Source organism: Pteropus vampyrus, unplaced genomic scaffold (assembly GCF_000151845.1).
Source record: "Pteropus vampyrus isolate Shadow unplaced genomic scaffold, Pvam_2.0 Scaffold8, whole genome shotgun sequence".
NCBI classification, from domain to species: domain Eukaryota; kingdom Metazoa; phylum Chordata; class Mammalia; order Chiroptera; family Pteropodidae; genus Pteropus; species Pteropus vampyrus.
In genome coordinates, this window is record NW_011888789.1 from 4273844 (window position 1) to 4301023 (window position 27180).

Below are 27180 nucleotides of genomic sequence, written 5' to 3' on the forward strand. Positions count from 1 at the left end.
AAAAAAACAAATGATCCAATTAGAAAATGGGCAGAGGACCTGAACAGACACTTCTCCTAAGAAGACATACAAATGGCCAACAAACATGAAAAGATGCTCAACATCACTAACTAATAGGGAAATGTAAATCAAAACCACAATGAGATGTCATCTCACACCTGTTAGAATAGCTGTTATCAACAGGACAAGTAATAACAAGTGTTGGAGAGAATGAGGAGAAAAGGGAGTCCTTATACACTGCTGGTGGGACTGCAAATTGGTATAGCCACTATGGAACCAATATGGAGGTCCCTCAAAAAACTAAGAATTGATCTACCATTTGATCCAGCAATCCCTCTACTGGGTATTTATCCCAAAGACTTGAAAACCCTTATCCAAAAAGATATTTGCACACTGATGTTCATAGCAGCATTATTCATGGTAGCCAGGACGTGGTAGCAACCAAAGTGTCCTATGATAGATGATTGGCTAAAGAAGCTGTGGTACATATATACAATGGAATATTACTGAGCCATAAGAAGAAATGAAATACTGCCATTTTCAACAACGTGGATGGACCTCGAGATAATCATGCTAAGTGAAATAAGCCAGACAGAAAAAATTGAAAAGCACATAATATCACTTATATGTGGGATATAAACTTAAAAGCAACAAAAATAACAGGACAAACAAGCAGAGACTCATGGACATGGACAATAGTTACCAGAGGGTAGAAGGGGAAGAGGGAGGTAGATGGAGTAAAAGGGGTCAAATACATGGTAACAGAGAAATCTAACCATGGGCGATGTACACAGTGCCCTGTATATATATGCTGTACTGCTGAATTATACACCTGAAACTTACTGGATTTTGTTAACCAATGTCACCATAATAAAAAAAAGAAACAGGCCCTTTTAATTTAATTGTTCAATTGAGAGTTATCTATAGAAAAGCAATCATTGAAAACTAGAGTAAGTCATGAAGCTATTAAGGAGTTTCATGGTTTTTTTGTTTGTTTTTTAATGAGGCATTATGGGTCTTTATGCCCTTCTCACAATGATTGTTTTATTTTATATGCATACATTTTTGAAAGCTTCAGAGATGAATAGCTTTAAAAGAAAAGTCAAGGTAACATCATCTGTAGATAGACCGAAAATTAGTTTCTTGCTTAGACTTCTGTTTTAGAATCTATGTACCTGTAGTAATTGACTATATTATTGGATGAACCAGCTGAGTGTCTAAAATTCTGAATGTCATGGAGACATAGAGGATAGTGAAATTAACAACAGAGTTGTTTTTTTTCCTCAGGAATATTTGAAATTCAGTCTGTTTTGAATGGTCCAATACCATTCTTGCTACTGGCAGGAATTAAAATTTTGACCTCTTAAATAAATTGAATGTCATCAATTCATTTTTCTCACAAATCAGTACCATTATATACCTCATAAGATCGAGCCTTGGTTGGTCTTTGTTGTTGTGGGAATTCTATGTGCAGTAGTTACACATATGGTCATTTGTAAATGAAGATTTAGAAATTAGGGTATAAAAAATTAAGATTTACCATAAAAAGGCAAATCTTCTAAACATCTAAAACATGTCTTTTAAATCTGTATAGAATGTCCTATTTTAAAGAAAATATTTGGTTTCTTAGAGGTGATTATTCATAAAAACTTTTCCAATGTTCTTAAAAAATAATTTCTTCCACTAAAATAGTTGACATAATAATTCTGTATAATTTAGAGATGAAATTCATCATATAAGTAGGTCGCACTTATACTATGGTTGGTTCACAGCCTTTGGTTTGGTGGTTATCAACTGGAACCCCTAAGTCTGTTCTTAAATATAGCCTGATGTATTTTGTGTATTATACAATAATCTTTTAAAAACATCAACCTTTTATAAAATATTTATTTCAGAGCCCAGTGACTTGACTCTAAAAATTTACAGAGCTGAATCATATGCTGGTCTCCAAGAGTTTAAAGCAGCCATAGAAGATTTAAATGCAGTTCTCTTTCAACTGCCAAATTGGCCTGAGGTAAAAATGCTATTTATCATTTGCATACGTTTTAAAATTTCAACCGTTGGGAACATGCATTCAATTATGATTATAAGTTTTAACAGAATGGACTGGTTGACTCTAAGTAAAATATCTAGAGTTCTTGAAATCTAAGGTCAGTACTTTTAATAAATATCATCTGACAATTTTTTAAATTATAAAAAATCTTTGTTTCCTAACTAAAGAATAACCTGACTTCAAGGCACAGAAAAAAATACAGACTTTACAAAATTTCCTCAAAGAGATACAACTGGCCATATTGAGAAGATGGGTGCAAACTGATCAATGGAGGAGGTTTATTAATGGAAAGAGAAGAGGGTCCTTGAGGCTGGAAAATTGATAGAGGCTTTTTGATGAGAACCAGATGATTAGACAGTGATGTAATACAGTAGATTGGGGTAAAGGAAGTTAGTTGCTTTGCCATATAGTTTCAAAAAGACTTGCATCATTTATTTTCCTTTTTATTTAATTGCCAAGGCAAATCAGTCCATCTCTCAAATATTTCTTTAAGCTAGAAGTTAATCTTTTTTGTGACTTTTCCCTTCATTCCAAACTGTGCCTCTGAAGACAGATTAATAAGGATTCTCCAAAATTATAAATTAATAAGGAAAGTGATGCAAAATTCCATGATGGCATGCTTGGTTAGTACAAGGCAAATATATATTAAGAATAAGAGGAAAATTATCTGTATGGACAACTTTAAAAACTTTAAAAAAAGAACCCTCTGGACTTATCACTGAAGTGATATAATTAGAAATGTGATTTTGAAGTCATTTTCTCGGCCTTAGTTCCTCCCTAAGTGCTTCTGCAGGGTAGTATATAAACGTACCTTGAAAATTTGCTGTGTTCCTCAGAGTCATTTAGTTTCAAAATGAGCATCTCTGAGCAGTTGGGTTTTTTTTTACTGGATATTAATTGTTCGAAAAACAGTTCTATCAATAAAAGTTGTTTGTGCATATGTGCTTTTTATTGAAGGTCTACTTTCGGAAAGGAAAAGTACTCCATGATGCTGGTTTTTTAGGTGATGCCTTACAACTATTTCTGCAGTGCTTAGCCCTTGATGAAGACTTTGCACCTGCAAAGCTAGAAGTAGAAAAGGTAAACAGTTTACTAATTATAATAGTTTAAGGCAGGGCTAAGGCACAGTTCTTTTGAAAAAAAAAATGCTAATTAGAAAATTGGGATAAGAACATAAGGAGTCCATAAGTCAAATTTAGTAGCAATTTGACAAGTGGTTTTCAGGTTTATATACTTAGTGTATTGATATTTAATGTATTATTTTTGCTTAGTTACATTTAGACGTTCCCTAATAGTCTGTTTGATCTGAGCCAGACTAATTATTCTTAATTAAACATTGTTGTAGTGATGTTCTTGCCCAGGAATTTTTATTGGCCTGCCTTTTGCCTTTCATTTCAGGTCTAAACTTTGCTTACTTTTTATAGTTGCCAAAAGTATTGCCCCAATCAACTTGTTTTGCCTTAAAATTTTTTCTCAGTAGTCCATATATTTCCAAAGTTTGTTCTCTGGTACATTAGTAAGTGTTAATTAAAAGAGAAAGAAGAAAGATGTTCTTTGGGAAACATTTGGCTAAACCAACTTAAATAGGTTTCTTAAACAGGTTTCTTCTTAGAGTTTTTGCTATGATAGCGTGACAATAGCATTCAGCTTTTGTCAAACTTATTCACAGAGCATCTGGAAGGACTAGAGTCTTTGAAAAATTGTTTGAAAAAATCTAACCTAATACAATTTCAATGTTAAGTCATGATTCTTTCCTCAGTGTCCTCAAACATGCCACATTATTTATCACCTTTGTTGTGTTTCTTAAAGTGTGGCTTTTTGTCAGAATCATCTTGGGTGCATGATGAACATAAAGATTCCTGGGCCCCACCATAGATCTTAGAAACTCTGTAATTGGGACATAGTTTAAAAAGCACCTTGGGAGAGTCTTACATACCCAAAAGTATGAGAACTTCGAAATTTTTCTCAGGTCCCAAATTCCTTATGAATCCAGCTAATGTTGATATATCCTCTGTGAGGTTTGTTTGCGTATACATTCTAATGTACTGGTTTAAAAAATTTTTTTTACTATTGCGTGTTTTCTGACTTTTCTGTATTTGTTAGTGTTACTTCCTAGGTGAGATTACAGACTTTCTAAGGGCTTATAATTTTTCATTTTCCATGCCATTAGTTATCCTTATATTTCTGTAAATATTTGTTTGTTGGTTAACTAGGTCATGTACATGCAAAACAACTTATGCTTTGAAATACTTGTTTTTCACCAATATGGTTTTTGTAAATTGTGATATAATTATATATAATGGATGCATAGATTATATAGTTCAATGAGTTTTGAGAAATTGTAAACCCATGTAATAGCACCCCAATCGAAGTGTAGACTATCTTTATCACCCTAGACAGTTCCCTCATCTTTCCAGTAAACCCCCTATCTCTATGCTCCCAGAAGCAACTACTATTCAGATTTCTAAAATAGTTTTGCCTGTTCTAGAACTTCATGTAAGTGGAATCGTACAGTGTGTACTCTTTTGTGTCTGGATTTTTTTCTCAACATAATATTTTTGAGATATATCCAGTAATTTAAGAATTTCTGTTGTTCACTAAGTATTTCATGAACATACTACAATTTGTAGTATTCATAGTAGCGATTTTCATTTGGATTATTTCTTGTTGCTGCTATGAACGTTCTTGTACAAGTCATTTCGTGGACATATATTTGTATGTCTCTTTGGCAAACACCTAGGAGTGGAGTTTGCTGGGTTCTAGGGTAGGTATTTGTTTAATACATTTCTTTTAATCAGGGGAAATGTAAAAACAAATATAGATTTTTAAATATTTATTCATTACATATTCATTTATTCAAAATACATATTCATTTATTCAAAAATTACACTTTTATTTACATTGTGTATATTTCTTTTTTTATTTACATTGTAATGATTAATGATTAATTCTGATTTTTGTATATTTGAGAGATAGTACAGTCAAAAAATCAAACTTCCAAATTTAGGCTTTAAGAACTCTGCTGTACACAGAAACACAGCGTATTCGACAATCAGAAATTGTTTAATCCCTCATTTCTTTTAGCTAAGATCTTCCCCTGTCTTGACCTACCCTGCTTCTTTGAGAGTTTTAGATGTATTCCTGGTAGAAGAACCCAGCAATGTTGATACCGCGGCTGCCTCCCAGGTTAGCTCCCAGCTGTTTGGGGGCAGCTGCCATTTGGTGCTCCCACCAAGAGCTGGGTGGTGGTGACTGCCAGAGCAGGTTCGTAGTTCACTGAGCAGCTAAACTCATCGTAAATGCGTGGAATTTTAGAATTTTCTAGTTAGAGGTTCAGGTTCTTTAGTTCACATAAACAGTCTCTAAGTCCAGCCTAAATGTACATTTGGGTGAACCATGAGCTATTTGGACAGGATAGGATTTGCTAATCTTCAGAAGTAGATATTTTCTACTTAATATCTCCTCTCTTTACAATCCTTATATTAAAAAGTCAGCCTTTACCTTGGGTACCTTCTCAGGCTGCCTACTGAACCACTCCTATGCCTTCTTTTTGAATCATTTCTTTGAGGTGACTTGACTGCATCGAGGCACACTTTGGTTTCACAAGAGTTTTAAATCTATTTGGCAGTTCTGCTGTTACCTAATCCGTTCCTCCCTTGCTCATTAAAGATAATGTCTGCCACAAATTTTCTAAAAATTCTTAAATATAAGGTAACTTTATATTAAATTATCCTTAACCAAACATTTTATATTTTCCATTACTTTTATGACATTTCTCTTACAGATTTTATTTGATTTGTTATCACCTGAAAACTTAAAAGAAGGCCTGAAGGATTCCTGGAATTCATTACCGTGCATTAAAAACAAACCTTTTGGTTTTCCTTCAGTAATGGAAGAGTCTCATTCTGCCAGTGAGCTTAGCCCAGAGCAGGTAAGGGGTGAGGAGAGACTGTCAGGGGTTTAGTGTTTTCATTTCTTTACAAGTTAAGATCTTCACTTTGCTAGTTTCATGTATTAGAAACTGTTTAGGTACTTTTACCCTCTCTAGCTGTATCTTAATAAGATTTTCTCTATAGCCTTTTATTTTACACTAAAAATTTTTATATAAAAATACTTTCATTAATCACAATTTTAGGTCACCTGAATGTCAGAAAACTTTCAGTCTCTTGGAAAATGGAGAACATTGTATTATTTTAGTTTTCTCAGGGTAGGAACAACTATGTTAGCATTGTTGCTTAAACCTCTTTATAATATAAGTCAGTTTGATATCTAGTGCTATATAAGTTTGGGAAAAGATTATTTACTTGCCAGGGTTTTGGAATTGAAAGTTGGTGCTGTTAAATGAACACTAAAATAAGACATCGAAATTTCATTTCCATTTGATTCTTGGTGAGAGCAGGAAAGGATAGTAAAGAAACACAGTTACCCTTGTTATTGCATTTTATAGAATGAAGAAAAATCAGAGGTCACGTCAGAGCCTGTCAAAGGAAGCCTAAATCGTGCTCAGTCAGCACAGGTTATAAATTCAACAGAAATGCCTGCCAAAGAGGATTATTTAAAAAGAGTGTCCTCAGAACCTTTACTTTCTGTTCAAGAAAAAGGTGCTCTGCTGAAAAGAAAGTTGTCTCTTTTAGACCAGGATGTGATTGTAAATGAAGATGGAAGAAATAAGCTTAAAAAGCAAGGAGGTAAAAATTTCACTATACTCACATAAAACACAATTATTTATTTAAACTTTTTCCCAAAGATAACTCTGTCTCTTTGTTTAAATAGAAACTCCCAATGAAGTCTGTACGTTATCATTAACTTATGGTGACATCCCAGAAGAATTAATAGATGTCTCAGATTTTGAATGTTCTCTCTGCATGAGGTAAGTAAAATTTTATAAAAGGTGAATATTTTATATTAATGTAAATAAAATACAGGGTAGATAAAGGTAATCTGCTCTATAATACCAGGCAATGTCAAGTAACAGAAAACTAAAAATCAAAAGATTTGAATTTTAGTTCTAGTTTGACCTTTCACACCTTGGACAAATAACAATGTGCGAACCTTGGTTTTCCTTATTTAGAAAATGAGGCCAGTATTTGCATAGCCTTTAACCCAGTGTTACAAGAATGAAATGACTTAAATATAAAAAATATCTGGGAAGTTAGGAAGTACTATAAAAGCTATGTATACTGTTATTGAAACTTAGATATAGCCAAGATTTTAAATTTGGGTAAGAATTCTAACTATGTCTTGTTTATATCTGATTCTATCTTGTTTATATATCTTAACTATAAAATCCTGTTAAAGTACCATTGGATAAGGATATTCATTATGTAAAATGCTTAGAATTCTAAGACTGATAGTTTTGAAAGAACATTTTCCATGTAAATAAATTGTGGTAGAGTCAGAGGAGCAGAGCATGATGAGCCAGGAGCCTTGGTGCTGACCTCACAAGACCGGTAGTAACTAGGTGTGTCCCTGAGCAAGCCTCCTAACTCTGAGCTCAGGCTTCTTTGTTTATGAGGCGAGGGAATTAGACCAGACAATTTCTGAAGTACCTGTACCTCTAACAGTACTTCTAGGAAATTCAGAAGTGTTTCAGGAAAAAATTTCAATGCAAGTAAAATTAGTTTTTCCGTATTGTTTAAGTGTTACATTTGGTATTAAGCCTAATATTTCTTTAGGATTGTATTATAATATATAGTGAATTATTCCTTTTAATGAATTTTATATTGTAAGGTTTCTATAGGCTTATTAAGGAAACTAATTTTAAAAAGATGAGAAAAGAATCTATATGAAACCTAATTAATAATTATTAATGATATATTTTACATGATTTATTTTGCACTAAGCCTTTGAAATCTGGTCTGCATTTTACATTTACTGCACATCTCATTTAAACCAGCCACATTTCAAATGTTTAGTGCCACATGTAGCAAGAGCCTGTTATGTTAGTACAGCTCTAGACGCTTGGTAGAGTACCTGTTGATGGAGAACTTTTACAAGGTTCAGGAGGGTATAATTGTATTTATCACTGCCTCTTCCCTTTTCTCCTGCCCACTGGACCCTCCTTCCTTCTCTGAATGGTTCTATTATTAGTTGGCTCAGTTTTTCCAATAGATAATTTACTGTGAAAATTAACATGTACTTTGGTTGATTTCAGGTTGTTTTTTGAGCCAGTAACAACCCCTTGTGGACATTCATTCTGTAAGAATTGTCTTGAGCGTTGTCTAGATCATACACCATACTGTCCCCTTTGCAAAGAAAGCTTAAAAGAGGTAAACATTTCTACATTTATCTTTTTATTGCTCTTAAGTTTGGCAACATGGTTTGATTTCTTGTTAGTCATAGAAATAGTGATTATCATATTCAGAATGAATTACATTACATATGCTGAGTGACCAAAAAGGATAACGTTTCCTTACCCACATGTTAGTTTTAGAGAAATATGAGATTGGAGAGAGTAGGGAAAGCAGAGAGGTCCTGGAGACCAAGTCCCCTGTACTTAATTTTTTAAATAAAATGGGCATGGTCAAGTACCTGGTCAGGAATAGTTCCAATTTTAGTGACAGTACTGGATAAACCGAGCTATTCTGCCTCCTACCCCCAATAAAAGATTTCAGGCCTAGCCCAGCCCCCTTAACATCTGGAATAATTCTGTTCAATAGAACTTCCTACATCGATCTGTTTCTATAGTGTCCAGCAGGGTAGCCACTAGCCACATGTGACTATTAAGTACTTGAAATGTGGTTAATGTTACTAAGGAATTATATTTTTCATTTTTTTAATTTTAATTAATTTATATTTACAAAAGCACATGTGACTAGTGGCTACTGTCTGCATAGCTCAGCTCTAGAAAGTGGTAGACTGGAAAGGAGAGAAAGGCATTTGCCACATGCCTTCTTGTAGAGTCAGTGATCAGCTCTAATAATTTTGTTAGGAAAACAACTAGATCCCCAGTGGGTATCTTCTATAGCAGATGGGAGGACAACACCCTCTCAGTCCTGCAGGGATGATTGGAGCCCCTAAGGTGAGGCCAAATCCTTATAATCTTGAGCTCTAGTTGTGAGGTAGCATTGCTCGGGGAGAGCAATCCTGTCTCTGGTGGTTGACAAGATTATTTAAAGAAAAAAGTGTCTTCCAAATATGAATACAAATTGATAAAACCATTTTACTATTGAATATACATAGTTATTTTCTATGTATAAAACACAACACTGTGTAGATACTTTATAATAGCATATATAAATTGTTACATTTGATAAGAGTCTTACATCATAAGCTGACATGTAAAACACAAAATCATATACAGAATAATTACAAAGTCAGGAAACAAGACAAACTTTGAGTTTGTTAGTAGCATTATCAACTAATATACTTAATGTTTTCAGGTGAAGTGCTCTAAATTTGCTATTTTTCCTGTGTTTCCAGAGTTTTTAGATATTCTGAAATACACTTTTTTCTAGATTAACAATTAGATACATTACTTTAAATTTAGAGATATATTTAAAAATATCTGGAGTTTGAAGGAAAATAAAATAAGAATATTATTTAAAAATGTAATTAACATACTGTTTAAAAATAACTATCCTGTGCCCTGACTTTGAAGATACCCTGTATAATATAATTTGTAAAGTCTAAATATATATTTTAAAAAAAAGTTATCTGCTCTAGTTTCGCAATTTTCGTACTTGTCATTTTATTTTGCTCATTTTTTCATTTGAATATATTTTAAAGATATGATTTTTATAGTAGTATAGTATTAATGATTTAATACTTTCCTATTGTTGGATTCGTGAATTGTTTTGTTCTCTCTTTTTTTTATACCATACTTTACATCTTTTACTATTTCCTTAGGGTAAATTCCTGGGAGATAAATTACTAGCTCAAAGGTCATATGTTTATAATACTCTTAAAACCAATCGCGAAATTGCCTAGGTCCCTAGACATGTATAAATTTAGATTCCTGTCAGAAATGTAAGAGATGCTATGTTTTCCCCAATTTAATATAATACATGAATATTAAATTTTAAAACATCTTTATTTAATAGGAGATGGTAATAAAATGGATTTTTATAACATCTGTAGTTTGATTAATTTTATAATAAACTTGTTAGTTATCTGTGTCGATACAATCTATCTGCTCAGGAGTACTCCTCTCCATTCTATAGCCCAGTAATTCTCAAAGTGTGCTCCCCTGACCAACAGCATCTGTACCACCTGAGAACTTGTTAAAAATACACCTTCTCAGACCCCACTAAATAAGAAATTCTGGGGTGGGGCTCAGCAATCTGCATTTTAACTAGCCCTGATTCATGCTAAAATTTGAAAACCAGTACTGTTACCCATATCCTAAACTCTCATATTTCCTACTCTATTTTTCATTGGATAATGACAAAACCCTTGTTTATGCTGGATCTACAGATTAAAGGACAGCTTCTCTTGATCTTATCTTGTCATTATCTCCCAAGAGGTTTTCCTCACTACTTTTATTAAATAAATTTGTATTGGGCATTTTATTTGTGCAAAATTCTGTGCACACCCTCTGACCTGATCCCTGCTCCTATGCCCTATGCAATTTTTCGTTACAAAGATACACTGTATCCCTGTCCATGTAATCCAGTGCAGGGTATGGTAACTGCCTTTTATACGGCAAACGCAGTAAAATGTGGCATTCTTTAAGAGACAGAAAAATAAGGAAGACTTTCTGAAAAGGTAAAACTGGAGCCAGACCTTGCAGGATAGATAGGCTTTTCATATGCAGGCATGAAAGAGATGACTTTTAGCAGTTGGAATAGAGAATGACACAAAATGCATGAGGGCAGCAATTTTTCAGAGCATTAAGGGATTGGTACAAATTTATAATTTTTTATAGAGTCAGGGGGATCATGTATGAAAAAAACCTCTTGATAAGGATTTGAGTGATAGTGGGGTAAGAGTGGAAGGAGAATCTGAAAGAAAAATTATTTGGAAACTCTGCCACTGAAATTGGGAACAAAAGGAATAATCTTTGCCCTTCTTAAAGAAGGCACATGCATTATTTTATTTATTTTATTTATTCCTTATCTTATTTATTTATTTATTTTTCTTAGTTAAAATGACAGTTTCAGGTACCCATGGGCTGTCAGATAGAAATTGGCCTTTGGTGTGGGAGATGTCAGGGGCGTGGCTGACAGCTGCTAAGAATTTGTGACCATAGCAAGAAACAGGTCTTATGTAGAGTGCTTGGTTCAAGCTGCAACCATGGATCTTTATGCTCTTGAGCAAAGCCTTAGACAGGTTTATGTGTTTAGCATCGTCCACTGTAAGGCTCCCCCTCGCTAATTCAATTAATTCAGAACTGACTGTATAAATATATAATAAAGGTTCTACTATATCAATTAAAACTGTTTTTCCTGTTTTATACTGTAGGAAAAAAGTATTGGAATGTAAAATGATATTGTCTTTTAGTATCTAGCAGATAGGAGATACTGTGTCACACAGCTGTTGGAAGAATTAATAGTGAAGTATCTGCCTGATGAGCTGTCTGAGAGAAAAAAAATATATGATGAAGAAACTGCTGAACTCTCACAGTAAGTTTCTTCTCATAAAAATGACCACAATCAAATTATGAACTACTACCCTTTAAAATATTAAGGAGAAACCTTCTTGTGGCAAGCTAGATCTGGTCTTTAGTTCAACCCAGTTTAGTCAAAGGCATATTTTAAAAAAATATTGGTCAGCTTCCCCTATCCTCAACAGACAGAATTTTTTAAGTTAATTTGATAACTTCTAGGTGTTCTTTTGGGAATTATTGACTCAGCTTTTTGCAGTGTCACAGTGTTTTAGACGGGGGAGGGGTTTCTTAGAGTGACATAAGGCATTGGAATCGGGAATAGAGAGGTGGAGCTGGTAATGGTGGTTGCTGGGAACAGCAGCTGTCAGGTACTCAGGCAGGGCTGGAGGAAGGTTGAGGATAAATGGCCTGGATTGGTAGGGGGTTTAACCATTTAGAGGTTTGGAAGGTGGGAACTTGAGGCTGAAATTGGAAGGGGGCGTTACTTAGGGAACAAATTTTCTGTTAGTGAAAATGTTGACTAGTAGCAGAATTGAGTTAGTATCAGGAAGGTGAAAAAACCTGGAGGTAACTTTGGGGTTTAGTGGTACAGACCTTTAAGAGAGCATAGTGGCTAATGAGGCTGGGTAGGTTGGACCTGGTTATGTTGTTCTGTATTTGTTTTCTTGTACTTTTCTTCTCCCTTTCCTTTCTCTTCATGTCTTTCACCAGTCACAGTGTCTTTAAAATTTCTTTCGTAAGTTTTTAGTTTCTTAACTCTTTTTTCTTTCATTTTTTTTAAACTAGATGTACTAAAGGACAAAATTGCAATTTTTGTATGCTGTTTTTGTTGAACAATTTTTGGTTTCCATTATTTTTCAAAATATAAATTGAACATTTTATATTTCACGCTTTCTGAGTAAAAGTTAATTGAACTTGCAGACTCTTCTTTTTCAATATGTGTCCACCAGATATCTTCATGGGGCCAGTGGCCTTCAACAGAAGAAAGACTTCCAATCTTTTCTTTATAAAAATTGATATTGACTTGTCTATTTATGTAACTGATATTTTACTGTATGATTTTATAATAGAGGATATTCTGATGTGAGGATTATGAACTTTTTTGATCAATATTACAAAAAGCTGAATGTAGGAAAGTTGCAGATGTACTTTAAAAATCTTAAACGTAATAACACAACCATACTCCCCATAGAAGAGTGGAATCCATGAGTGACAGATAGAGTTGTAACATGAGGGGAGCTGAGTGTGATAGAGAGAAGCTTGGGAGAATCTTGCTGCTTACTACTGAGCTATTTTTGTTAAGAGGCGGCTCATCCCCTGGTACTTAGAAGTTTTGCTAATTAATAGGTCTACTGGTTTTTTTTCCAGTTCTTATGTTCGTAAGGGGAGTGCTCAGTGATGGTAGAATACACAGTTTTAAAAATAGAAGAACTAGCACTTGTGTATTAAACATGTTTTGATTAAATGTTACTTTTACATAAATAACTTTTGGTGTTTTTGAAGAAAAACTAGAAAATATAAATGAGGTGGGGAGCCATAATCTATAACTTAAAGGGAATCTCCTTTGGCATTTTGGCATATATCCTTCTAGATTTTAATATATACATGTACGTTTTAAACATAGATGAGATCATTTTATTCACATTATTCTAAACCTCCTTTTCACATTAGACTTTTAAATTTAGTATCCCATTTTATAATTATGTCATAATTTATTAGTCCTCTCTTTTTGCTTAAGTTTTGGCTACTGTACACACAGTGCTTCATCGAACATTCTTATGGTACTTGTGGGAAAAAAAACAGCCTATGGGTTCAGAGGATATGAATATTTTTTAAAGTTTTGATGTATGTAACCAAATTCTCTTCAGCATGTTGTACTGTTTCAAACTGCCCCCTGCACTGCCAGTTTTCCCCATACCCTTGCCAAAGCTGAGCATTGCCTGTATCCTTATTTTCTGCCAATCTTGCAATGAGAAATGTATCATTTTAATTATCTGGAAAAAATGTTATTGAATTATCTGTTTTTGATAATTCAAAAATATTTTTTAATATTTTTAAATTCTTTAATGCATTAAAGAATTTTTAATGATTTGCTTTTTGTCTTTCGTGGGAGCTCATTTTTTCTTATTATCTAAGAGTAATTAAGAGTATTGTATGGATAAAAGATATTAGCTCTGTCATGTTACAGATATTTTAAGCAGATTTTTAATATAAAATAGTAGTTATAATCAGTTGCTTTTTGATTCATAAAGATTCTTAACTCTATATGATAACCCGTTATATCTCAAATTCAAATTGACTTGTATAAATAAAAGGATCACAAGCAGATTTTTAGTGTTAATATTGTATCAGTGTGAGCTTAATGAAGGGAATGCCAAGTTTTGTTCTTGCCAAGAATAAAAGTCACCTTATTTAGAGCTAATTTCTTTTTGTTTTATATTAATTTATTACTGTTGCAAGCTTCAGTCATTTTGATCGTATGTTCTGATATAAAATAATGAAATTTTTCTCTTCTTTAGCTTGACCAAGAATGTTCCAATATTTGTTTGCACTATGGCCTACCCCACTGTGCCTTGCCCTCTTCATGTATTTGAGCCAAGATATAGATTGATGATTCGAAGAAGTATACAGACTGGAACTAAACAGTTTGGAATGTGTGTCAGTGATACACAAAATAGGTAAGCTTTTTGTTTAACTTAAATATTTAATATTTTTATTTATATTAGAACTTTCTTTGAATATCGTCGAGAACTTGTTGCTCGAACTTCTATATTAATTAGTTTTTCTTTTAGTTTTGCAGATTATGGTTGTATGTTACAAATTAGAAATGTACATTTCTTACCGGATGGAAGGTCTGTGGTTGATACAGTTGGAGGAAAGCGGTTTAGGGTTTTAAAAAGAGGAATGAAAGATGGATATTGCACTGCAGACATTGAATATCTGGAAGACGTTAAGGTATTACAAAATACTCTTTCCCAGCACACTTTGGTATACTTTGTCCTAAGCATTGTGCAGGCATCCAGGTCATTATTTGCGCGGCACATAAAACAGTTGTTCCTGTCAGAGACTCTCATCCGTACTTACACAAATAAGATCCAGGTTACCTTTTTCTTACCTCACTCTTAATCATCCTAAGTTCCAGGAGAACTTGGGAGACCAGAACCTAGATCCTCTTCATTTCTTCAGGCTCAGCAGCCACCACAGTGCCTAGAATATATGTGTGCATTCACATGATAGGTACTTAACAGTAGCAGTTGATTGAATTTTAACCATTTTTAAGTGTACAGTTCAGTGACAGTAAGTGCATTCACATTGTTGTACAAAAAGCAGATGCCTTTTAAACTTTAGTTTTGTTTCATTTCAAATCTTTCAGAAATAAAAAGTATGTTCTTTTGTCTCCTATGTGCTGTAGACTCACCTTTAATATTTAAGAGTGTTTTCAGAGTCCCTTTGTTGTTTTCATGTTGAGTCATCCTTGAAGTGTGAAAGGCTGAGTCAGGCCTGGTATTTGTTCAGATGCATTAATGTATATGGAACAGAGCACTCCCTGGCAGGTCGTGAGTGGGATATAAGTGCGTGTTAAAGAAATCAAGATGGGACGGATGAGTTATGTACTATCTTCCCACCTGCACTCTCTGAGACTACTCCTCTGGAGCTCAGGCTGGAAGGCTGATGCATTTTGTCTTGCATTTGCAATTCTATGATCTAGTAGTCTGAAGGGCGTACAGAGGGATAATGGAGATAGCCACAGCCTTGGGCCTTTAGAGCAGAAGTCCATCATTGCATAATTTATTCTCTATCATTTGATATACTGACTTTATATGCTAAGTTATTTGTTGCATTTTTTTGTTTTTGTTTTTTGACCCAGTTCCCTTGTAAGAGATATAATTATGCTTGTCTTCCATCCTGTTATGCTTTCTGTCATGTCATTTGCACCGTAAACTCCCTCTCCCAGTCTTTCCTTTTATTGTAGGAACAACCGTTTTCTTCCACTTTTTTGTTCCACTGCTTTCAAAAGCCACTGATCCATAAAGGCAAAAGGAATTCCAAATTCTTGTAGACCTTTGTTCAAGAACTCACTCTTAATCTTACCCCTCCTATTTGGGGGCTGTTAGTAGGGTTCTGCAATATTGCGTTGCTAACTCAGTAAGGCTAGGTGGAGGTCAGGCCTTGCTGCCGTTCTTTAGTCTGGCCCATTGGCATAATGTGAGGCAGAAATATATGATATATGCTGCATAACAATAATACCCTCTGATCCAGCACTGAAATAGGTATTCCCTATTTTTTTTTTTTCCATTTCTGTAGGGTTGGTGATATTAGACAGGGAAGATTAGACACAGAAGTCTTACTAACTGTCATATTTCTAGGTTGAGAAAGAAGGTGAGATAGAGAATCTCAAACAGCTTCATGATTTGGTATACTCTCAAGCCTGCAGCTGGTTTCAGAATTTAAGAGACAGATTTCGAAGCCAAATTCTTCAGCACTTTGGATCAATGCCCGGGAGGGAAGAAAACCTTCAGGTATGATGGCTTTGATATTGTTTTCGAAAGTCTCACTTTTTTTGTTGGCCTTTTGCACAGCATTTCCTTTGTCCCCGTCTTTAGAATCATTTAACCATATTCTCTAGAGCTCAGTGGTATCCACTACATTTTATATAGGAAGGGGATGGAAATAAGTGTCAGCTGAGAAGCCTATAGGAGTTAGTGCCAGAGAAGGAGAAAGCCCTTAACTGAAGAATTTTCAGATAGAGGGATTAAGGAATTAAAAATGGGGCATGGTACCACCCAATAAATTGTGACTGTGAGACAACTGTACATTTAAGCCAGTTAGCTGTCGCTGTTATTCTTTGACAGTTAAGAGATGTAGCATTTTCTGTCTTTTCTCACCTCTCCTTGTTTTCCCAACTTTTACCCTGCTACTTCAATTCATTTTGTCCCTTCATGTTTAATACTTCACTCCTCATGAAACTGTTCTTATGATCTTGCCCAGGTACTTAGGTTTTACATTAAACTTAAACTAATTAATATATAGCAGGCACTTTCTGTGTAAGCAGATCTGTGTAGTAGCCACTGTAAGAAGCATAAAAGAAGAGTCCTTATTCTGGAAAATCTTACTTTAGACTCATCAATGCACTAGCTTTTAGGGATAAGCATTTTGAATTGAATTGAATAAAATGTGTGTGGTCAGAAGGTAATAGATTTCATAAAGGAATGGCTATAAATAAGTATATGAAGATGGAGAGATAAGATTTCACTGTGAAACGCACTGCCTCTCATTCCAGTTTTCAAAGATTGGTGTAAGTCTGTCCAAATCCCAACTGAATCTTTTATGTGAACTTGAAATTTCAACATCAGACCATCTTGAGTACTTATTCTGTGTCTAGCATGTTATCAGTTGCCATGTGTTTGATCCTGGCTACCTGAATCTGATTAAACCTTGATAGAAATAGCTTTTAATAAGTACAAAATTGAATAAGGAAATTTTAAATGTTAACAAACCAACTTGTAGAAAAATTCAACATTAGTCCCCCATCACCGTCACCACCCTCACTTTTTATCATCCCGTCCTCTGCCACTACTTTCTGTCAGTTGTATTTTATAAGTCAGGATTCAGCCAAGAAAGCCGTAGAAGCCACTGTATGTGTTCTGGGGACGGAGCGCTCACTGCAGGGTGCAGAGCTGACACAGGCATTGGGAGAGCTGGAGGAGGACAGCTCAGGGACTCGCCACCGATCTCTGCCTGCCATAGCGAAGTGCTGTGCTGCTCAGGAGCTTGCAGGGAAGCTGCTGTCATTCTTAGGAGTCCCAGGGAAGTCTCACCAGTATCTCTTCTGCAGCAGTGGAGCAGGTGGTGTTCAAAAGTTCCCTGGAAAGTTTTTGTAAATTTCACATCTTCCCACACTTGGCAGCAGTCTCCAGAGAACAATGGCTTTCTCTCTTCCAACTTCCACATCTCATAAGAGTGGCCTCTCATTGATCAAGTCTAACCTGGAACCCGATGGGGAAAGGAATTCTGGGAAATGTAATTTCTGATGTCTCTGAAATGCAGAAGGAGGCGGTCGTGATGCTGAATTGAGAACAGACAGTACGCAAATAGAGAAATCTAGTTTGATTCTAAGAGGAGCATATTGAGATCAACACTGGTGTCATAACTCTTTTTGTCATTCTGAAACTTCATGTTTCAGGTTCAAAAGAAAAATTCAATGTGTAGTAAAGGTGACTTAAAAATTCTTTTATGTAAATTCATAGTTCTTGCAATAGCCAGTAGTCAGCCCTTGCAACATCAGAGGGACTTCTTTGCTGGGAATATGTGTATATCTTAAATGAAACTAGAAGCTGCGACCCTTTTCTTATATCTTTTCTGGGATTCTACAATTCTTTAAAGAAATTTTAAAATATGAATGAACTTTTCTTAATGTTTTAGTTATATATTTTAAGAAAGTAGTTCTCAACTAAGAACAGTTTTATCCCCATAGGACATTTGGCAATATCTGGAGACATTTTTGACTGTCACAAGTGGGGAGGTGCTGCTGGCATCTAGCAGATATAGGTCAGAGGTGCTGCTAAACGTGCTGTACCACACAGGACAGTTCTCCAGATGCTAATAGCCTGAGGTTGAGAAACTCGGCTTTAAGGCAGTGCAGTGCAGAGGAATGAGTGTTGGCTGTGGAGTCAGGTCTGGATTTGAATCTTGGCTCTACCCCATATGAGCTGAGAGATTTTGGACAATTTATATCACATTTCTGAGCTTCAGTTTCCGCATTTTATATGGACATAGAAATAGTATTCTTTACGTGGTTGTTTAAGGAATTTGAGATAGGACTTGATACGAGAAAGTGCTCAATAATGACTGGCTTGTTGGTGGTTTGTTACTGTCGTTATTACATAAATATTTCTTTTATTAACACTATAACATGTTGATTATTTTTAGGCGACCCCTAATGGACCTGCGTGGTGTTGGTGGCTTCTTGCAGTACTTCCTGTAGATCCCCGATATCAGCTGTCTGTTTTGTCAATGAAGTCTTTGAAAGAACGGTTAACAAAGATACAGCATATACTGACCTATTTTTCTAGAGACCAATCTAAATAATCAACCGCTTGGACCTTCCTTTAAAGTTACCCTAATCTGGCTGTGTTCATGGCCAGGTTGTCTGCTGCCTTTGCACATCCAGTGCTGGTTTGAGAAATGTAATGAAACTGTTGTTTTATTTTTTTTTTTTCCTCCTTCAACCTCCGGAATCATGTGGTTCTGCAAATGAATACCTTCAACTAGGATCTAGACCACTAAGAACTTGCACAGAAAAACACGCTGCGAATGTGTGTTAAACCTCTACGTCGTGATGAAGTTGCACTATGTACCGTGTTCTAAAATGAAACTAGAACTCTGTGTATGTGTGTGGACTGTGTGTGTGCGCGCGCATGTGTGGGTAGTATGCGTGCATTTTCTCTGGCTTTAAAACTTTAAAAGAAAAACAAAAAGCCATAGAGAGCAGAACTTGCCGAGGGTCATTTATTGCCCAAGTTTACAACAGTAGCGATACCAGATTTTGCAAATTGAATTTGCCTCAGATTTCTCTGTCCTAATGCTTATGTTTGCACAAGTATGTAAACTATGGTATTGAGTATCATCACTCTTTGTTGGAAATCCTGCTCTTGCTGAACTGTCTTGACCATTGACTATGACATGATTTCTTATTTATGTAAATATGTGCATCCCAGTGGCCAACGGGCATTGGATGCAGAACCTAGAGCCAGTTTTCAGGAACAATTGCAAACCTGATATGGTACTGTGCATCTATTCATAAAACACTTAAAACTGTGAAAATATGGTTTACATTTAATTGTACATAAAGGTAAATGGAGAACTCAATTCAGTACCAGTTAGTTTGTACATTTTAGGGGGCTTTTCACATTAACTGCCTATCTATGTAATTTATAGTTTGACATGATGTGTTTGTTTTTAAAAATTACATAGTTTAAACCATTAAGGATCTGAGGGAAGAGAAGCTTAATATAGAACTAAGCTTTTAAAGTATGTTTTATTTTTTAATTCTGGTCTTGGTGCAAATGTAAGTTATGCCTTATTCTTATCACAATTAGATCACCATGCTGTGACATGGTTTATATTCATGCTGCCCTAGATACTTTTGTAATTATTTGTTGCTAACTTGTGACTGTCCCTATTAACTTTCTTTTATGTAAGTAATTTGTAAAAGTTTCCTAAAAATTTTGCTTTTGCTTATTTAATTTTGAATAAAAGCTGAATTCATAATATTTTCTTTCTTAAATTTTAGATCAGTGTAAAAAAATTCAGTGGAGGAATCAAAATGCATTTAGTAAAGAACAGATGGCATTTTTGCTTACGTTCTTGTGCTATGAGACATGAACTTTAGCTTTCAAAATACTTTTTTTGGTCAGTTTAAAAAAAAAAAAACACCTATAGCACCTGGTCTTTCTAGGTGGTCTCCCATCCAAGTACTAACCAGGCCCAACCCTGCTTAGCTTTGGAGATCAGACGATGGGTCAGGTTTTGACCAAACAATGCAGTGTCTTGAGGCTTAAAGCCCTAGAACTGTCCTCTAAAGCACCATTTTTCAACCTTTTAAAAATCCATGTCCCTTTAGGATAAAAAATTCTTCCACGCTACCCCCACTGGGGACTCCTCCTGGTTAAACAGACTTGACCATGTTGGTCCTCAATTTCCTAGGTAGGATTGTCCAAATATAAATAAATCATCTATTAATATTGAATGTTTTAATAAAAATATATTCAGAAAAGACTGCCTAGAGGACTGCCCTTTGCCCCCTCAATTATCCTAATTGAGAACCTGTTCATTAGTTCTGCAGAAAACATTTTCTAAAGAATGGGTTATTCCCCAAAAGTACCTTATCAATAGTTTCCGAAGCATTAGATTACACTTTCTTGTAATAAAAAAAAAAAATTTCTGTTAAATACTATCTGGATAAATGAAGAGTTTAACAGCTCTCAAAATATGTATCAAATGACAGTAGGAGTTACCTGGTGCTTAATCTACATCCATAATATGCATGGGTATGCATGTGCGTGCACACACACATGCACACACAAGTGGGCATTAAGCGGTCTCTATATATAGACACACATACTAACGGGAATTCATGTGTTTTATCATTTGACCTTAATTATTTTGTGATAGATGATCTCAGGCACTGTCTATAGATTTTTTTTATCTGAAAATTTTTCTTACTGCAATTTTCATATAGCGTGCGTGTATATATATATATCTGTCAGATTCTTTGGCATATATATATATATGCCAAATACAGAAAATACAGATATATATATATATATATATATATATATATATATATATATATATGCCAAATACAGAAAATAGATTTTTTTCCCTTATCACTTTAAGTGACTAAGTTCTGTCGTGAATTCAACATTTCAGACCAAAGTATCTACTTGTCACTCTTCTTAAACATCTGCCTATACATGTCTGGTTCTTCTTGTTCTTCAAGGTCCAACTTGGATGCCTTCACTCAGACAGAACTCTGAACTCCAAAGCACTTTTCTTGGACTTGGCTTATGGCACTCACGAGAGATAACTGAATTAAATAGGTAAACCCTTCCCTGAGTATTATGACCCGTGTTTAAGCTCCAAGATATAGGCTGACCACTGAACAGAACTGAAATAAATGCCAGTTAAGAGAAATTGGATAAAGATGTTTAGACTGCAAAGACCTTTGCCTTCCCTTCCCAAATCTGAAAAACGACAGTAAAGAAAATGAAACCTAATGGCATTGTGAAACCAAAAGTTCATCAACTGACCAATGCTTTTGAGGAATTTCTGAGATTTGGAAATGGGATCTGATATAGACCAAAGGAGAACATAGCTTTACAGAAATGGGGGTTTACAGGGTAGCTGCAAACTAGACGAGCAGATTCCTTGGAGAATCTACTACCTTTGACAGCGCTGGGTCATTTGGCGCTACTCCCAACTTGTGCTGGGCAGCAGGCAGCAGCCGCAGCAGTTCTGGCCAAAGCACTGAATGTGGGCATCAGGCCAAGGAAGATCCATGAAACCTCAACTAGCTACAGATACCCAGTAGGATGGAGAGTCTTTGTGCGCAGACAGCAAGCTACTGAGCTTGCTCGTGTGGCTGTGTGTTCCAGTGTAACCTCACCAACGGGATTGAATGAGCAACCCCAAATGAATGAACAAGGATCCCAAATGACAGAGATGAGTAAACAATCAAATGGTAAAAAACTGAGGAAAAACACTAAGACAACAAACTCAATATCCTTAGATTGAGAATGTGCAATTTTAAAAAAGATCTGGGAATCTAAAAAATATTCTTCAAATGATCCCTGACACCATAGAAGCATTCAATAAAAGTCTGTTGAATCAATGAATGAATCATAAAAGTTAAGTAGATAAGCTATACAGGAGAATGAATGACTGAATGAGTTGGAGGGTTGAGTGGGGTGGCGCTTTCCAGACCACACGGCAGAGATCAATAAAGTCAAAATATGAGGAAAAAAATTGAGACATGGAAGATAGATTCAAAGTTTAATGTCCATGTAATGGCTGTTTCTTGAGAGTAGAAGAGAAGGAACATAGTAAAAGTAATACTCACAGAGCTCAGAACAAATAATCTCGCTTTCTTAGGGACAAAATTCATCTATTTAAAGGGAAACAATAAGGCAAACTTACACAGTGGGCTGAGGACAAACAAAATAGCAATAACTCAGTTGACATCCCTGCAACGAGATGACTAACTTAATGATACGAACTTTCTTCCTAAGCCAATGTTTAAATGCCAACATTTGAAAAATGTTTTTGTTGTTGTTGTTTGTTTGTTTGTTTTTAAATAGGGAAGACATTTCTGACCTGGGTTAGTAAATGAGCTCTCTTGGAGACCTGCCTCCAAATAGCTTTTGGCTGTTCATCAAAATTCAATGAATCTTTAAAGAATTTTTTTTGGTCACAATTTAAGATATTGAAAAGAATATAGGCTTAATTTCAAAATATGGTAAAGTACTTCAGAAAAACCCTGTAAAGTAGGTATTTTTGCACAGATCTGTAAAGTAGGTATTTTTGCACAGATCAGGAAACTGAAACACTAAGTAATTTGTGGGTTGCATTGTGTCCCCCCCAAAACATGTTGAAGTCCTAACCGAAACCTCAGAATGTGACCTAACCTGAAAATAGGACCAATTGTGCAGGCGTAATTAGGTAAGATGAAGACACACGAGTAAAGTGAGCCCTTACTCCAATATGACTGTTGTCTTTTTAAGAGAAGAGGGACATACAGAGAGGAGAGTGCCATGTGAAGCACAAAAACACACAGAAGACAGCCATGTGGTGATGGAGGCAGGGATTTGATATGTCTACAAGCCAAGGAATGCTTGAGGGTACCAGAAGCTGGAAGAAGCAAGGAAGAATTTTCCCTAAAGGTTTTGGAGGGTGCATGACCTTGGAGACATCTTGATTTTGGACGTCAAGTCTCCAGCATTGTGACAGAATAAATATATATCGCTTAAAGCTACCCAGTTTGTGGTACTTTATCACGGCAGCCTCAGAAAATTAATATAGTGTTCATTTTGGATTGACAAGGATTATGATTCAAAGGCCATGAAGAAGTGGGGCTGAGAAATTTCTTGTTCAGATTATAATTCATTCTAGTAACTCATCTGTTATAATTAATTCTAGAGTTGGAGAATTTGTAGGCAGAGGTAAAGTTGCCAAAAATAAAGAAAGGAAGGGAATTAGGGACAAATCAGCAGATGAGACTCAAAATAATCATGCCTTTGTCTTCAAAATCATCTATTCATAAATCCATTTAGATCAGCTGGTAAATGTCAGTCACGGATAAGAAAAGCCATCCTCCTATCCCAAGTCAAAATATCTGAATGATTTTAGCACCTCATATGTATAGTAGTTACTTAAGACATACCTGTAGAAACACTGCCTATCGATATAAATATGAACAAATGATTTCGTGTTAGCACTAACTTGGTTCAGTTTTCAAAATTAAAAGCTCAGTAAAGTTGACAGGGAAACAAATTTTATGAAGTCAAAGGTATCTATGTATTTCCTGGGACAAATTATCTTTAAATTATTTTCACTCTTAATTTTATAGATTCTTGTGCTACTTCTACACCATATTGGTGACAATATATGAAGGTTAAAAATTCCAAATGGAAAAACTCCAGATCTTTAACTAAGAAAATACTATTTTCACAGTTAGATCTCTGGTTCCAAAAATATGAACGTTTTCCTTGTGCCCAGCACTAGGACAGGTATTTGAAATACTGCTATCAGCTCTTTAGAAACTTACAGTTTCTGATCTGCTCATAAACTTGTGTCACAAAACACCTATACTCCATTTCTCCATAATTTCTCCATTAATCCAGTGATTTGTCAAATGTCCCAGATTACTAAAAAATTCTACTGGATTATTGTTACTGAGAGCTGTCTTTCCTGGTAGAGACACACAGCGTCACCTGGTGGCTAGAGAAGTCAACTGCAGGTTGAAATGTCAAGCTTGTAGCAATGTCTCATTCTAGCTTATTTTCCTGCACAGTCCTGGGAGGAAATAGGAGGACTTACTTGTAAATACCTAGGTTCAGATTTACTTCTGGTCTCCATGGGTAACCAAAAATATTTGCAAATGCAGTGAAGAATACTGCCCAAACTCTAAAATGTGAGAGTTAAGCTAACTGCTCGCCATGTAGATGTAGATGACTGTTTTGGTGGTTTGTTTCAATATAATTATAAGAAAAATACACATTTTAAAAGAAAATTAAATGACATAGACATACAAAAAGCAAAAAGTGAAATTTCTTTACCAATCCTCCCTACCATTCCAATTATCGAACACTAGATATAAGTGTTTTGTTCACCGTTTGGACATGTTTTTAGACAGAAGAGGCTTACTGGAGGTTTCTTTATACTAGTAAAAAAATAGAAAAAAAATCCCAATGCAGTAGGAAGCACCATCTGCCACATTTCCTCAGTTGTAGAAATAAGCCTCAATTAATAAATCTAAAATTTCACCCATGAGCTTCCAACGATCCAAAATTTATAATGATCGATACTAACATATGAATAAATTATCAAAGCACAAACTTCATACTGTCTATTAAAATGGTACCTCTTAAAGACTATGAGTAGCACATTTTTACCCTCAACAGAATCTTTTACTAGTTGATCCTCCATTTGGTTGAGACTTTGTTGCCACTGGTGTTAAAGTATGAAAAGTCAGAGAGAGTCAACTGTCAAATAGCACTTTAACAGGTCTCTGGTCCTAAAGACACATGCATCTCTGTAAGCTAGTCAATCAATATATACAGTTCTCCTCTTTACTACACTATTGACTAGATCATGATTTTAGGCCAAGGAAGATAACCAGAAGATACTCCCTCAGCAATCTATCACCATGTTATATTGTTCTTTATGTCTCTTAGAGATAGTGAGTGTGTCACTGACATTTCTGTAATCCACTGTGATTCTGTTACTTCTTAAATTCAAGCCTGTCCTTGGCCCCACAACCTGAGAGATCACTGCAGGCTAGGGGAGCTCTGGCTATAGAGCCTCTCTAAGTGTTCCTTTAGGTCTGCTGTGAACCCACAGTTACTTCTCTGTATTCATTCATGAAATAAACAACTAGAATGTCCTGCCAGAGGCTTGGCAACAAAAATAACACCAAGTCCCTGCCTTCAGGAGATCTCATAGTAGGCAAAGATGAGAAACAGGTGATTAAAAACCAGGGCCAAGTGTGGTGATTGGCATACAATTGGGGTATTATGTGCACTTTAAAGATGGTCACTTAATCCAAATGAGGGTTGGGTGACAATGGGGTATTATGCTAGGTTCCTGGAGGGAGGGACACCAGGCTGTCTTAAAGATAAATAGTGTTTAATCAGATGAAGAAGAGAGGGAATGAACTCTAGGCAGTGGGAACAGCATAAGCAAAAGCCTAGAATTCTTCTCTATAAACTACAGTAACTACTAAGGATGATGGATATGCTTCTTCCTTTTGAGCACAAAATAATTTACCTGTGGTGGTCCTGCCAATCTACTAGATAAGAAATGATTCAAATACTCTGTGAAATTTCATCAACGTTACTGCATTAATGAGCATACATAAATGTTTGATTTATCCCATAAATGCAAAGAAATGCATAAATCCATCTCTGCTTCAAACTTTATTGCTTATTGATAAAATAAATGCTAGGAGTTAAACATGATGGAAAGGGAAACATAAACTTTTTTTGTTCCGTTAAGTCACCACTTTCGGTCATCTTTTTGTCTTCTAAGTATTTGTTGAAGTCTTTTGTACCCCATGGGCTCGTCTCCAGTTCTCTGTCTCTGTGGGTTAATATAATTTTTTTTACTACCTCTATTTTAGTGCAAATTTTTAAAGTAAGAGAATTAAAAATATTTGGTCATTTTAATTTTAATTGGAAGCGCCAAATTAATTTCTGTCACCCTTAAAAATGGGTTAGTTGTTCAATGAAGAAAATCACTCACTAGGTCTGTCTTTTTTCGCCACTAGGTGGTGCTGCCTCACCTGAAGATGGAAATAGGGGCCGTCAACTCAGCTTCAGAGGGAATTGGACAGATCCACGTTCTTAAAGACTTCTCTCGTTTGGACAAAGGAAAAAAATGATATATATAATACATATTATATATATATTAGATTAGGCCATAGTGTTTTTTAACACCAGTTTTCTTCTAGTTTAGAAAAACATTCTCCATATTAGAAGGGGAATACTTTTTAACCATAATCTTTGAAACCTAAAAGATGAATGAATATTTTTACTAATATTTGCTAGATGTGAAATCTTAGATGAGTTATTTAACTTTTCTAAGCCTCAATTCTCTTATCTATAAGTTGATGAAAATGATAACTATATCGTATATATTTTAGGAGTTAAATATTTATTACATATCTCACAGGGATGTATAAAGGGTACACAAAAAATGCTACTAATGACAACAGTGTTAGAATAAATATTGATCACTTCAATATTTATTCTTAAGATGATCACTTCAAAGGTCTATATATAATTTCTAACATTAGTTTCAAAATGAATTATTTCTTCTCACTCTTATCCATAATTGAATGGTAAAGGAGTAGGTGGTCTTTTTTTTTTTTTTAACAAGAGGAAATAACCACATTTAATATATACATAGGCATGAGAAACCTGCATATATGAGAAAGTCAGAGACCCCACATGTGGGAGAGGTTCAGAGATAGAAAAGGAACACAAGTATACGAGCCATTATGAGCTGGGGATGAGGGAAGGTGCCTTGGGGATTTCAAAGGGCCATTGCAGGATGATAAGAAGAGCTTGTTTGTTCTTTTTAAAGTAAAACAATGACTTTTTTTTTTTTAATTGAAAATGGTTGTATGTAAAGGTGCTTTGCATACTGTGTTCTGTAGTCAATGACCCACATGAACTATTATCTCTTGGAGAAAGTGGGCCCAGATCGTCTGCACTAAGCGGCTACACGAACATTCTTGGGGCCAGCTCGCAGGATTTCCTCTTCGGTGGAAATCATCTGTGATCCTCAGACTGTGTGTTTT

The 27180-nt window shown here is 35.2% G+C and overlaps 1 protein-coding gene across 1 annotated transcript in view; it reads left to right on the top strand.

The window, feature by feature from the left end:
* LONRF1 (LON peptidase N-terminal domain and ring finger 1) overlaps nt 1-19873 on the top strand; it is a gene marked incomplete at its 5' end in the record, with an annotated part of 28325 nt that extends 8452 nt beyond the window's left edge. Inside the window, 11 exons of the mRNA XM_011371650.1 lie at nt 1896-2014; nt 3011-3133; nt 5838-5984; nt 6501-6741; nt 6827-6923; nt 8208-8322; nt 11495-11616; nt 14120-14278; nt 14393-14555; nt 15968-16120; nt 18531-19873. Of these exons, the coding sequence (XP_011369952.1) occupies nt 1896-2014; nt 3011-3133; nt 5838-5984; nt 6501-6741; nt 6827-6923; nt 8208-8322; nt 11495-11616; nt 14120-14278; nt 14393-14555; nt 15968-16120; nt 18531-18689 (1598 nt within the window). The remainder of the gene's footprint in view (nt 1-1895; nt 2015-3010; nt 3134-5837; nt 5985-6500; nt 6742-6826; nt 6924-8207; nt 8323-11494; nt 11617-14119; nt 14279-14392; nt 14556-15967; nt 16121-18530) is intronic.
* Between the last annotated feature and the right edge of the window lie 7307 nt (nt 19874-27180).